The 12,203-nt window shown below is 44.3% G+C and overlaps 1 protein-coding gene across 3 annotated transcripts in view; it reads right to left on the minus strand.

The window, feature by feature from the left end:
• The window catches only part of SNAP25 (synaptosome associated protein 25), a 61,951-nt gene that overhangs the window by 25,700 nt on the left and 24,048 nt on the right, over positions 1 to 12,203 (minus strand). For 2 of the 3 annotated variants that reach the window (XM_059840455.1, XM_059840452.1), the window contains exons 2-3: positions 3,213 to 3,350; positions 2,544 to 2,585 (exon numbers count right to left, since the gene is read on the minus strand). In XM_059840455.1, coding sequence (XP_059696438.1) covers positions 2,544 to 2,585; positions 3,213 to 3,284 — 114 coding nt within the window. In that variant the 5' untranslated portion in view covers positions 3,285 to 3,350. The remainder of the gene's footprint in view (positions 1 to 2,543; positions 2,586 to 3,212; positions 3,351 to 12,203) is intronic. The other variant, XM_059840454.1, reaches the window with a different exon arrangement.

Here is a 12,203-nt window from a genome sequence, read left to right on the forward strand (position 1 = left end):
TTTTGGCCCAAACATTGCACAGCATCATCATAAAATACAGGTATTTATAGCACTGAGTGGCTCAAAAGAGCACTGGTCAGTGCAGATTAACTGCAGTGCCTGGGCACGATGGGCACCATGGAGCAAACTGGGTTTTGGAATCTGCCATTCCAGTACGGAGCTGCCTTGGGGCAAAGCTGTGGCTGCTTTTGTAACACTTCCTGCCTCCCTTGCTGTGCCAGGACTGGAAAAATCAGCTTCTTGCAAAGCTGGCTTATAAAGCCAAGAAGCAATGACATCCTTGGTTTTCCTTGCCCATGTTCCCTGGGAACAGCATCGGGGCTTGGTCTCCAAACTCTGAATAGTCTTCTGGGGCAAGCAGGGCGTGTCCTCTGGGCACATGTCCCCAGGCTGTGACCTGCACTTAGGTCTTACATGTCTGTGGGGCTTTTTTGGATGGACAGCACTCTCCTGTCTCTAGGATGGAATCCAGTCAGTCTGTTTATGCTGTATTTCCCCAATATCAATCCATACAAAAGTAATAATGCTTAAACATGGAGGCATCCTTTTTCTAAGAAAGGATGAACAGATCTGCTGTATCAAGTGAACAGAGTAAAAAGCATTCTTTCTAGCATTTCCTATCTCTGTCTACTAGACAGGTTCTGCTAAGTGAGGAAGTCTAATTGGATTTTGGGGGATTATTAAATCAGAGCAGTGCAAGCTCAATTTCAAATACTCTCACCATTTGTCTTTTTGGTATAAAATGTCTCACTCCCTAAATGCTGCATTTTTTTTTTTAAGTACCTAGGAAAAGGGATTGGAATAATCAACCAGCTGTTTAGGCCACAGAAGAATTTTAAAGGTCTCCTGTAGTCACATTAGTGAAAATAATATTCAGCTCATTTTAGAAGAACTCCCTTGACTACTCAGTGCTAGTTTTAGCAGCTTCTCTATTTGGACAGGAAGATATTGTGGCATCTGAATAAACGCCAGGTCCAGAGATGCTGAGCTCTTCCAAAGAGTGCTATAAATTCATTGGTAAATTCAGCAGTCCCAGTTCTCCTCCCACTTTGCCATTTGCTGTGATTTAGTACTGAAATTGCAGTGGCATTCACAATATGCTGGTTCAATATGTTAGGAAGACTCAGGCAGCGCATAGGCTGCACCAATACGGCTCAGGAGAGGCAGGGCTGATATTTACTGATGGCTTGGCCCCGAGCAAATCACTTCCCTTTCCTGCGCCTCTCCTTCCCACTCATCATATGCCTTGTCTATTTAGATCCCAGGCATTTGGGGGCAGCAGGCTCTCCTGCCTTGTGCTGTGGGGGTACTCATATGAGGCTCTCTTCTTTGTTGTTGAATAGATTTCAGCAGGAGCTGCATCCAGCACAGAGCTGACGTCAAGTGGTGGTTAGGAATGGCATGTCCAGGGAACTGAGCAGCAAAAAGGGACAGATTGCTCGTGAGACAAGAGAGTGTTTTGGCTGCAAGGGGCCCTGATCTAAAGTGTTTGTGGAGGAGAAGCGATGCTGGATATGCTCAGTGCCCCATCTGTCTGTCTGTACGTGGAAATTTAATTTTGTCTCCAACTGGACTCCATTGATCTTCCCAGCGGTGATTGATTTCAAGGCCATAAAGCCTACGGCTGGGGTTGTTCTTGTTCCTGAACAAGGCCTGATGTAATTTTCTTCCCGTTGTCTCTGCTGGAGACTCCTCTGGTTGTCAGGAGTACTGGGACTGTTAGTGCTGATGACCCTGATTAAAAATGTCACTAGCTCCAGCACCAAGGCTTGCATGGTGTCTGAAAATAATACGTCCTGTCAGGCAGCAGCAAAGTTTTCCATCACCTGATGGCTGAACACTCTAAACTAAACTGAGTTGAGATTTCCCAACTTTTAAGCCCCTCTTTTGTGGAGAGGGTGAAATATGGCCTGAGTGAATTGGTTTTTTCCCTCCAGGCAGGTATTAGCTGTGAGGACCAAGCCAGAGCCCCCTTCCTTAGCACCATGGGAAATCAGAGAACTCCAAAGTGGTCAGTCTAGGACATCTTGTGAGCCTTGACATCCTGATAAATATTTCAGAGATACATAAAGAAATAGCGTTTGAATGCTGTGCTGGCCAACGTTCTATAAAAAGCTGCAACTGTTTATGGAGAGAGAGGTATTTAAAGCAGACTGGGAAAATGGATCAAGGGCCCTTCTCACCTTCCCCTCTTGCAGTGTTATGCCAAGGACGTGAGAGTAGTCCTCTCACAAGGCTCCCAAAGCTCTGCAGCAAACTCAGCCACTTGTCCCTGACTCCAGGTCACCTTCAGAGGCTGTCTCCTTCATTTATCTCCAGAATCCTGTCTCAGTGCATCCTCAGGTATGACCAAACCAGTGCCTTGGCATCCAGTGAACAGTGTCTTGCATGGCCCTAGTGAGGGGTACAGATGAGCAGGGACAGTGGCATGTAAAGCCATGGCCAGGCCCTAGCAATGTGAATTTAAACAAAGCCACTTCCAGTGTCAGGCTCTCCATCACTTCTGCTGTCAACAGAAGTGCAAATAAAATGCAAGTCCTTACCTCTTCAACAAGCTGCAGCATTCGACGGGTGCTCTCAAGGGACTGAAAAATAATAGGAAAAACCACTGAGATTTGGCAAGTGACACTTTCCAACACTAATGTGCAGGCTCATGCTGACAGGATGTTTTTCCTGCACTCTTTCCCTCCCCTCCAAATCAGGCCATCAGCAGGGCACTGGTGATCTCTCCAGCTCTATGGATGGCTAATGCAGCACACCTCGAGGCAGCTGCAGTCTCCAAGGCTTGTGCTCCCCTTGCTGACACGCTATGGCGGTGCTGCTCGGAACCGCAGGTGTTCCACTTTAAAAATAAAGCCTGCGGTTTTCAGCTATGACTCTTCAGAAACATAATTGGTGACTTCTAACATTTAATAGGTTTGACAAATCGAAGGAATCCTCAGAAAATATTAAATTGCTGCCTTTTGCTCTGAGGCCAGTCAAATTGATGCACAATCTAATACCTAAACCAAACTCATGATCAATAAATTCCCTAATCTGGACTGAGCACAACATTAAATTTTACCCCAGCTTATTTCATTTCCAATTCCACTTTCAGTGTAAAGCTGATGGGAAAGAGCTCTAGAAATCCTTTGTGGGATCAGCTCCTATTTCTGGCTGTGTGTTTCACACCAAGCCCAGCCCCAAGTTCCCAGTTTAGCTACTGGTCTCACTTCATCAGCAAGCTGGTCGGCACGCCGCTGCATTTCTTCCAACTCATTGCGCATATCCGCGTCTTCCGCCATTTTAGCTGTGGGGGTGTTTGGGGACGCTGCGGATCAGGATTTGCACTCAGCTGCTTTGTGAGCCTGCTGTGAGAGAAACAGTGCAGTTAAAAGCTCTGCTTAAACATCAGTCCCACAAAAGCACTTTTATTACATCCTTCTCCTCACCCAAAGTCTCATTTGGGATAGTAATTCCTATGTAGTAGAGAGCAAATACTTCCTTTTTTCTTAACTTTTCAAATGCAACTCATACAGAAGCTGGACACTCAGGAGATGCTATTTGCTGCCAGAAACAATCTTGAAACCCATTCATTCTTCTCTAGAATTGAAAGGCTTAATGTGAAGAAGGTCAAGGTCAAGCCTCCGCCCCTCATGTCCTATGTTTCAGCTGCATTGCTTGGAGGGCTGGATGCTCAGCTAACACATTTGTAATTAAATTAAAGACTATGGAACTTTGCGTATTTTCATTGGCTAATGACTTATCCACCATGCTGTTGCTCAGACTCTGAAATAATATTTACAGCTAGACTGGGAGAAGTCTACATGGGAGAACCCTTCACTGTGGGGGAAGTGACGGTAGGACCTAACTGGCATTTTCAACTTCTCCACAAAGCAGGTCAGATTCTGATCTTCATTATCCCTCTTGATACAGAAGGACACCCCTGAGCTAGTCCTAACCAGAGGTCAGGATGCAGCCCATTAATCCTCAGTTTGGTAGGGTTTCTTTTTTGTTACAAATTCAAGCTAGCTCTGATTAGTGAGCATGACTTGATTAAGAAAGGCGGGCCCTCCTACCATCTGTCAGGTCTTTATAACAACAACACTGGCTTATTTCTTTGCTTGATTCAAGCATGGCACATTGCAAATTACTGCTCACTGAATGTTAGATTTGTACATTGCAGGAAAACCTAATTGCAGGTGCAGAGGAGGTGGGGAAGTTGTGGGAGACTGCAAGTAAACAGCCATAAAGCAGATGCCATCATGCTCAATTACAAAAAGAGGACAAAAGCAGCCCCTTTCAGCAAAGCTGCTCTAAAGAAGGCAGGATCCTGGGGGCTGTTTTCTGTCCTGTCTTCACGATATGTGCAGCCTTTATGAAACAAGATAAGTCAGGGCAGAAAAATTTTGGCTCTAAAATTTTAGCAATAACAGCTCCGTTAAAATAGAAATTGCTACATATTGGAGATTAAACCTCTCTTCGATGGTGCACTGCATAAGGACATCAGGAGTATGGGCTGAGCAGGTACAGCTCGGTGGCAGGGATATTTCCTGGATCACACCCTGTTTGCTTAGAAAGGTGTAAGGAAAGCAGACAGCTCCTTGCATTTTCTCTGCAGCTTCAGCAACAGATCTGCTGTTTTTCTTATCTGAGAGGGAATATGTGACCTTCATGCCTTCCCATTAGCTGTGCCCTCACTCGTGGTTGCTTTTCCTCTTTGAAGCTACAGCAGGAAGAAATCCATATTGAGGAGTCAGCCCTGCAGCTATTGGCACGATATTCTACTTTCATCACTGCGCACATCGCCACATCCTCGTCAGAGGGAGGCTGGCATTTTGTGATGGGTCACACCATGTGTAGGAGCCTAAATGTCTGCTGGAAAAGGAGGCCACCTGGTCCTGCCAGCTGCATGGTCACAGCAGTGTGAAGGACCAGGCTTAGGCAACTCATCTGCAAGCCCAGCGGATGTAAAGGCAGAGCTTAATTTCATGGCTAATACTCAGGCTGGTATCAGACACTTCAAGGATGCTCACAAACAGCAGGAAATGAGCTTTACAAAAACATGGTGCATTTGGATATTTAGGAGGGAAAGATAAACCGGGAACTGGTCTCTTCCAGAAGGGCATGTGAAGGTGTGGGGATACTCTCAAGGCCACCCCAACCTTCCCACCCTGCTGCTATGCTGGTGGTGCCCTTCGTAGCACTCAGCTCCAGAAAAACACTGCTCCTGGTCAGCAAATGGAACATGCTCAGGTGGGATAAAAAGAAGTCCTTCTGGTAAAGAACCATGCTCCAAACTCCTGTCCCACTGAGTACAGGCTGGCTCTAGCACTGGTCACTGCTTCACAAATTGTGTTTTTTCCCCAGATTGAGACATAACCCAGAGGTGAAATATTTCTAGCATGGCCTCTGTACCATAATACCAAGACTAAGTCTGTGGACCTAGTTTCGAGCATCTGGTTAAAATATTCTCCTCTGCCTGGACCCCTTGCTACACTTGTGCTGGCAGAGTAGTAGCACTGAGCTTGAGCCAAAATCAGGACAATTTGTTTAGGGCTTTGGGACTGTCTAATTGGTAAATACATATAGATGTTGATGGGCAGAAAAGTGGTTCTGCTCTGTGCCTGTTGGTATCATCTCACTAGCTGTAAAGTGGGAGGTGATGCATCAGTGAGAGGGTGGGATGCTAGCAGGGAATTTGGTTCATTTTCTAAGCATATCCAGTGTGAGCTGAATAATTACAGACCTGTAAGTGAGTGGAGGTGACATGAGGGCTTCTACTGACAACAGCAATTTATCTATTGACTGTTGGTCAGTCTCTGCAGATAAAAAAAAAAAAATCACAGAAAATTCCATTCTCAGGTAGATTCCAGCCTGACTTTTGATATTTTCCTTACAATATTTCCTTGATCATGAGCCTGTGGTGGTAACGGGTGGTGCAAAAAAAGAAAAAAAACCTGGAAATAAACGTGGAGAGACTTTTAGAGAAGCATGGAATGGTTTGGGTTGGAAAGTTCCTTAAAGATCATTTCATTCCAACCCCCTGCCACGGACAGGGACACCTTTCACTAGACCAGGTTGCTCAGAGTTCCATCCAACCAGGCCTTGAATGTTTGCAGAGACGGGGCATCCGCAGCTTCTCTGGACAACCCGTTCCAGTGACTCACCATCCTCAGAGCCAAGAATTTCTTCCTAACATTTAATCTAAACCTACTACCTGTCAGTTTGAGGCCATTGTCCCTTGTCCTGTCACTCCATGCTCTTGTGGGGTTTTTTTTGGTACCCTTCTTGGTTTGTTAGAACCATCAGTTGGCATCTTAGTGACAGACATGTCTTATTCTGCATCAAGCTAAAAAAGTGTCAGAGCTTGTGAGCGGAGAGATGTTGTGCAGCAAGTGATCGAACTTGACAGGTTTATTGAGATTGTTTGGTATTTGTAAAGCACTTAGCATGGATTGAGAAATAGCAAAAAGCATTCTTCCAGACAAGTCATTTTACATCAAGTTTTAGTCATAAACAGAAGTGCCCCGCAGCTGTGCTGATTCAACTTTATTTAATAGAAAACCATGCCCAAGAATCAATAAAGGTTACTGATTTGCACACAGTGTGATAAACTACATATATTTTGTAGATGGCAGGGAATGAGTTTAATTTCTTTTCAGATTTTGCAATTTATAATGTGGAATAAGACAGATTAGAGATAGGATTTTCCTTGAAAAGTCCTGTTTAGGCTGAATTGCCATTCCAGTGTCATGAATTTCCAACAACAAACCCTGTTATCAATAAAAATCCTGGTGAGAGAAGAATTATGTTTTAAAGGGAATTATTGCTCTGAAGTGCAAAGTAACAGTTCTCCCTCGATAGTGTTTCTTAGGAACACCTATAAAAAGCTTTTATTTAAAACTCCTGATGTTTTAAAGCATTGAAAATTAACAATTTCAGGAATGGTCAAGGAAAGTTAAACCATGATGAAATTTGCTCTTACTGATACTAGACAGACTTTCAAAAGCATAAGGTCTGGCTCAGGCCCACTGAAACCTGCACTTGTTTAAGTAGAACAGAAACAGGCCTAAGATAATATCAAGGACTTAGGGTACTAAATTCCTTGCAGAATTTATATTTTTGTTACTAGTTGATATTTTGCACTCTGTTCTCATTGAAGTTAATTTGAACCAAGTATCAAAATCCTAGAATTGCTTTAGGAATCTCTAATATAACTGGAATAAACTCTCCAAAGTGTACTCTGTACTTTTAACTTAAACTGCATTTTTTTTTTATCTACAGTCCCTGCAGAGATGATAAATCAGAAAACCAAAGTAGGGATGTAATATGTTAAGCTCTTTCAATCTAAAAATTTGATTAAAAAAAAAAAAGGTTGCTACAGAAGTTACAGACCCTACATTGACTCAATTTGTGTTTATACTTTTGGTAATTGCCTATACAAATTCAGCCTCAAAATTTCATGTGGACCTTGGTTCTTCCATTTCAGAAAAGGAAATCCTCTGGGTTCACACACAAACATCCCTGGTGCTCTTTGAAAAGGAGAAAAAAGCCCAAACACTGCTACAAATACCATGTACAACATGTTCCAGGCTGTGCTCTCTGTCTCCTACACAATGCAGCAACCCCAGGCACTTGGGTCATTTACATCAAACTCCCTGCAGACAGTCTCGTCCCTTATGCCAGTGCTCACACAGAAGCACCACAGACAGTGTTAGAGAGAAATACAGAAACTGGCTAATGGAAAGGCACTGCCTATTATATTTGAATTCTGCATCTGCTATTTCAGTAGTGCCAAGATGCAGTGAGGAATCCCATAGCAAGAACATTATATAATCTGTATGGAGTAATACTGAAGGCTCAGAGAGACCTACGTCTGTCCCCAGAGGAAGAGAGATACAGCAACTGACCTTTGAAAGCAAATATTTGCTTCACAGTCATATAAACACTTCAATGCAATAAATACAGGAAAATGAAAATGCTGCAATTTACTGGGGTGAAGGCAACACAGCAATATAATGTTCTTTTTTTAAGCACTCTCCCTGTTATTAAAGGACACATCTACTCTTCCCATAGATATTTGTAACCAGAAAATGACTGCATTGGCGTATTTTACTAAAAAAGTCAGGGTTGGTCAATCCCACTCTTTGTGCCACCTCCCTGTAGGATTGAAAGCATTACCACAGTGGTGTGGTGTTTGTAGAACCACAGAAAACCCAAGGAGAGACTTTGAATCAAGTGTCTCAGGATGGATGTTGGGCCATTTAAAGGTGGAATTTGGGTTGTTGCTATTATCTGGCTGTTGGTAGAAGAGGAAGAAACACTGTCAAAGGGGGAGATGAAGGGGGTCATCCTTGCTCTCCACTGTTGCCCCTCATTTGGCTTCCCATGTGGCATCCAAGGGGTGTTCAGTCTCTATGGGATCAGGCACAAGACAGCTCTGGGGATATGTAGGATCCTCCTGTCACAGGACACATCCTTTATCCTGCTGGACCTCCTCAACAGCTACCACTGCCCAGTGGGAGTTCTCTGCAGCTCACCTGTCCAGCATGTTGGCCGTGTCTTCCACCACCCTCACAAGCCTTCCCTAGAGGAGCTTCTGGCAGCTGTGTTAGAGGAAATGCTCTGGCATTAACCCCAAAGCCCAGGAACAGCCTGATAACACCAGCCAGGAATGAAATGACATGAAAAGTGTGAACCTGCTGCAAGGGGAGCTTGGAAACCATTACATGTGTGTGTTGTTGACACCAGCAGGCTCCCCCTGAAGCTGTGCTGAGGATGGAGTGTTGGAAGGCAGATCCCCACAGAAAGCCAGGAAAGTCACATGTGTGCTGCCCACAGTCGGTGTGACAGGCAACAGCTGGTGAGAAACTGAAGGGAGTTGGGAATGGAGTTTTTATAGGTTGTGGGCTCTCAGCAACAGCCCTCACAAGCTCCAACTCCTCTGACTTTTGTCATCTCCATCTTCTTTGACACAGAGCTAACCACAATTAATTCTGTCTACTGCTAAACTTGCCCTGCTTTTGCTCTTACTGTATTTTAACTGACCTGAAAGCACTTGGAGAGGAAATGAGATAATTTTGTAACAAAAAATCCCATTTAAACATTTTACGCTGTGGCATAAAATGTAACATGAAAAATTAATCAGAATTTTAATTTAGATTTAATTTCTAAATAGATTTGAAAGAAAATCTTGAAGGAAGTCTGCTGTTCAGTTCTCCAGCACCTATTGCATGTATCTAATTTATCCACAAGATTTTCAGTAAAGTTCTCATTTCCAAAGAAACACCTTTTTAGCATATGTGGTAGGGATTCAACCAAAAAGCTCGAGCTGTGTTTCTGTAGGGTCTGTCAGCCTCAACCCAAGGTACAGACACTTCATCTCTCTCCTGCACTTTGCTTCAAGCCTTTGGCCCCACTTCCACAGCCCAAGCTGACAGAGTAAAAGGATAATAACCAATTTCACTCTAAATTCTTGCTTGATATTCGGTAAAGAGTAACGCCTACCAGTGAGGTCTTGTCAGGCAGTGACTTTGGACAAGATAGGCAAGATCTTGCAAATCTGAATTCAGGAGAGGCAGGTAATTCCCAGTTTGTACCCATCTTCCTGCATCACCTTCGGCAACTCATTTTACTCTCAGGGCTCGCTTGCCTTGCCTGAAGGCAGATCTCTGGAGCTGTGTGAGGTGCTGCAGGTGTTGGGTTTCCTGCTGCTGGCTCTATCCGTCAGCACCGTGCAGGTGTCCTGGATACCCTCTGATGGGACTGCTTCTAACTGAATCTGTCTCCCATCTCCAGAACACAGATAAAATCCTTCTCTTCCTTCCTATCTTGCCCTTGTTTTGTCCTGCTTAAATTTCAGGTGTTCCAGGGCGTGGACTAGCACCTTGCCTGGGCTCCAGGACACCTGGGACTTTGGGATAAATGCTAGTGACTGTGCTGCCATGCTGGCACCCCTGCCAGCCCACCCTGAACCGAGGTGGGTCGGTGCTGTCCTGTCAGCTGGCAGGCAACACGGCTGCTCCACGAGGCTCCTCCAACACGTGCCTGCTGCTTCTCCAGGCTCCCAACCACAAAAGTACAAGCCCTGTGCCAGAGACCAGCCATTTTGTAACAATGTCACCTCAGAGTAACAGAAACTTGACTTTCCATCCATTTTACTTTACTGCTAAAAGAAAACAAACCTCTCGATGTGTTATCTCTTTGCAGTCATTTTTGATTTTTGCACCTATATACCCACACATTTTTCCTTTTTTTTTTTTTTTTTTTTTTTGCCACCCACAGAAACAGAAAAATATTCAAGGCAAAAATGTTTGTTCTGTTCATCTGGGAGAGCAACCAGGCAGAGAGGTGCAGGGTGAAGAAAGAAACCTTCTTAGGGGGAGTGGGCACCACACCTACTGGCAGCACAGAGCAGAAACCTGAACAGATCCGGCTGCTGTGAATCAAATTCCCTGTTACTGCAGCTCCTTGTCTCATGTAGCATCATTTATAAGTTAACAAGCTATGTCCTATGAATCACTAAGCTTATTGTGTTCCCACTAGTTCTGAGTCCACACCCTCACTTCTCCAATACCTGGAAAACGTTTTACTTCTAGCACAAATTGATTCCCAGCTAGGAAACAGCAGCCTGTTCCTGTGCTGCTGCTGTCCTGTGGCTTAAATATTTTCTCTTCTTCCCTGCTCTCTCCTTCTTCTCTCTCTGAGGTACAGAAACAGGACTTGTAGCGTTTCCCAGAATTTCTTATGATATGAAAGATGAGATCTGTTAGTCCTTTCCTGGTAGACAGATTGTTTGGTTTTGCCAGTTCCATTTGAATTAGTCTTCTCTGGGAAAGGGTGGCTGGCATTTCACAGGCTATTTTAAATGAGGGTATGGGCTTTGCTGAAAGGGCTTAGTGCTTCCCTGTCTTTCCAGGAGATACCTACTCCAAAATATCCTACAACCTCACTTGCCATTGGCATAGCTGGATCTTGATGGCTCAGAACAAGAAATCCAGGTATTAGTAGAGAGGATTAAAGAAAACATCTTGACTTGTGAAAAGCTGTTTGCATTCTGAGGCCAGAATCTCGGAGAAAAAACTAAAGGCAGCTGACTAGCTGGAGGATGAGATTTCTGACTGTGTAATGATTTCCAGTAGAATTCAAACCCTAAATCCATTCAGGTCTTCAGAATATTCACTGCAGCAGCAATGAGCAGTCAGCCTCTCTTCAATCTGATTCCAACCTGGCTTTCTTTATACTGCTCCTAAGCCACTAAATCTGATTAATGGCCAGTTTTAGAAGCTGGTGGTGAAAGTCACGCCCCGTTTCAAGCTGGAGGAAGTGTCACCACTGCCATTAGTGGGGTCAGAATTGCAGGTGGAGCTATGAGCCAGTGACAATGGTTCTCAGAGAGGCCAGCAGTGTGTGGAGGGGCAGCTTTGAGTGTGGAAACACCAAACAGAAGTGCCTGGCATCTCAAATACTTTTCTGCCAGATTTTCCTAGGGCTCTAACTTGCTCCCTTCTGTTTCTCTGAGATGGAATAGAAATATAAAATGGAAGTATTGCAAAACATTTATTGAGGGATTCAAGGCATAGCAAGGAATAAGAAAGCTGCATGGCTAATTTTCCTGGGGCATTCCCACCAGGCTCCATGAGGCCTGCTGCATTTGCTGTTCCTAGGTTTGTAAAAAGAAACTGCTCCCTCTGCACAGTCTTCTCAAGAGTGCCAGAGCTCCTGGTCCAGCCTCCATTCCATATACACATCCAAACCTCTTCCAGATCTCCTGGCTTAGGTTAACCATCACCCCTCAGCATTCCACACCATAACAAGCCATGGGTGAAGAGCCTCCTTCTGTGCCTTCACAAACCAAGAGGAGCAGCCCCAGTGGCAACAGAGAAAGGGAGCTGAGCTTCTGCAAGAGAGCAGTAAATAGTAGTTGTTCAAAAGACCTTTCTCCACATTGCCTCAACCTTTCCTACGTCTTCTCTGCCTCTGCAAAGTCAGCGCAAAACGTCAGAAGAGTTCCACCCTCTTGTATTACACACAGATCAAATCAATGGCAACAAATGCAAAACCAGCAGAGCTAATCCTCAAATTTCTCATAATGATCCAAGAAGGCAGCCTGACAACTGAGCAAAGACATTTTTAGGCTACATGCATGATGAAAAGGAAACCCACAAATTGAAGAAGGATTTTTTTAGGCTAAATGGATGATAGAAAGGAAACTTGCAAAC

This window comes from Haemorhous mexicanus, chromosome 3, assembly GCF_027477595.1.
Source record: "Haemorhous mexicanus isolate bHaeMex1 chromosome 3, bHaeMex1.pri, whole genome shotgun sequence".
Taxonomy (NCBI): Eukaryota; Metazoa; Chordata; class Aves; order Passeriformes; family Fringillidae; genus Haemorhous; species Haemorhous mexicanus.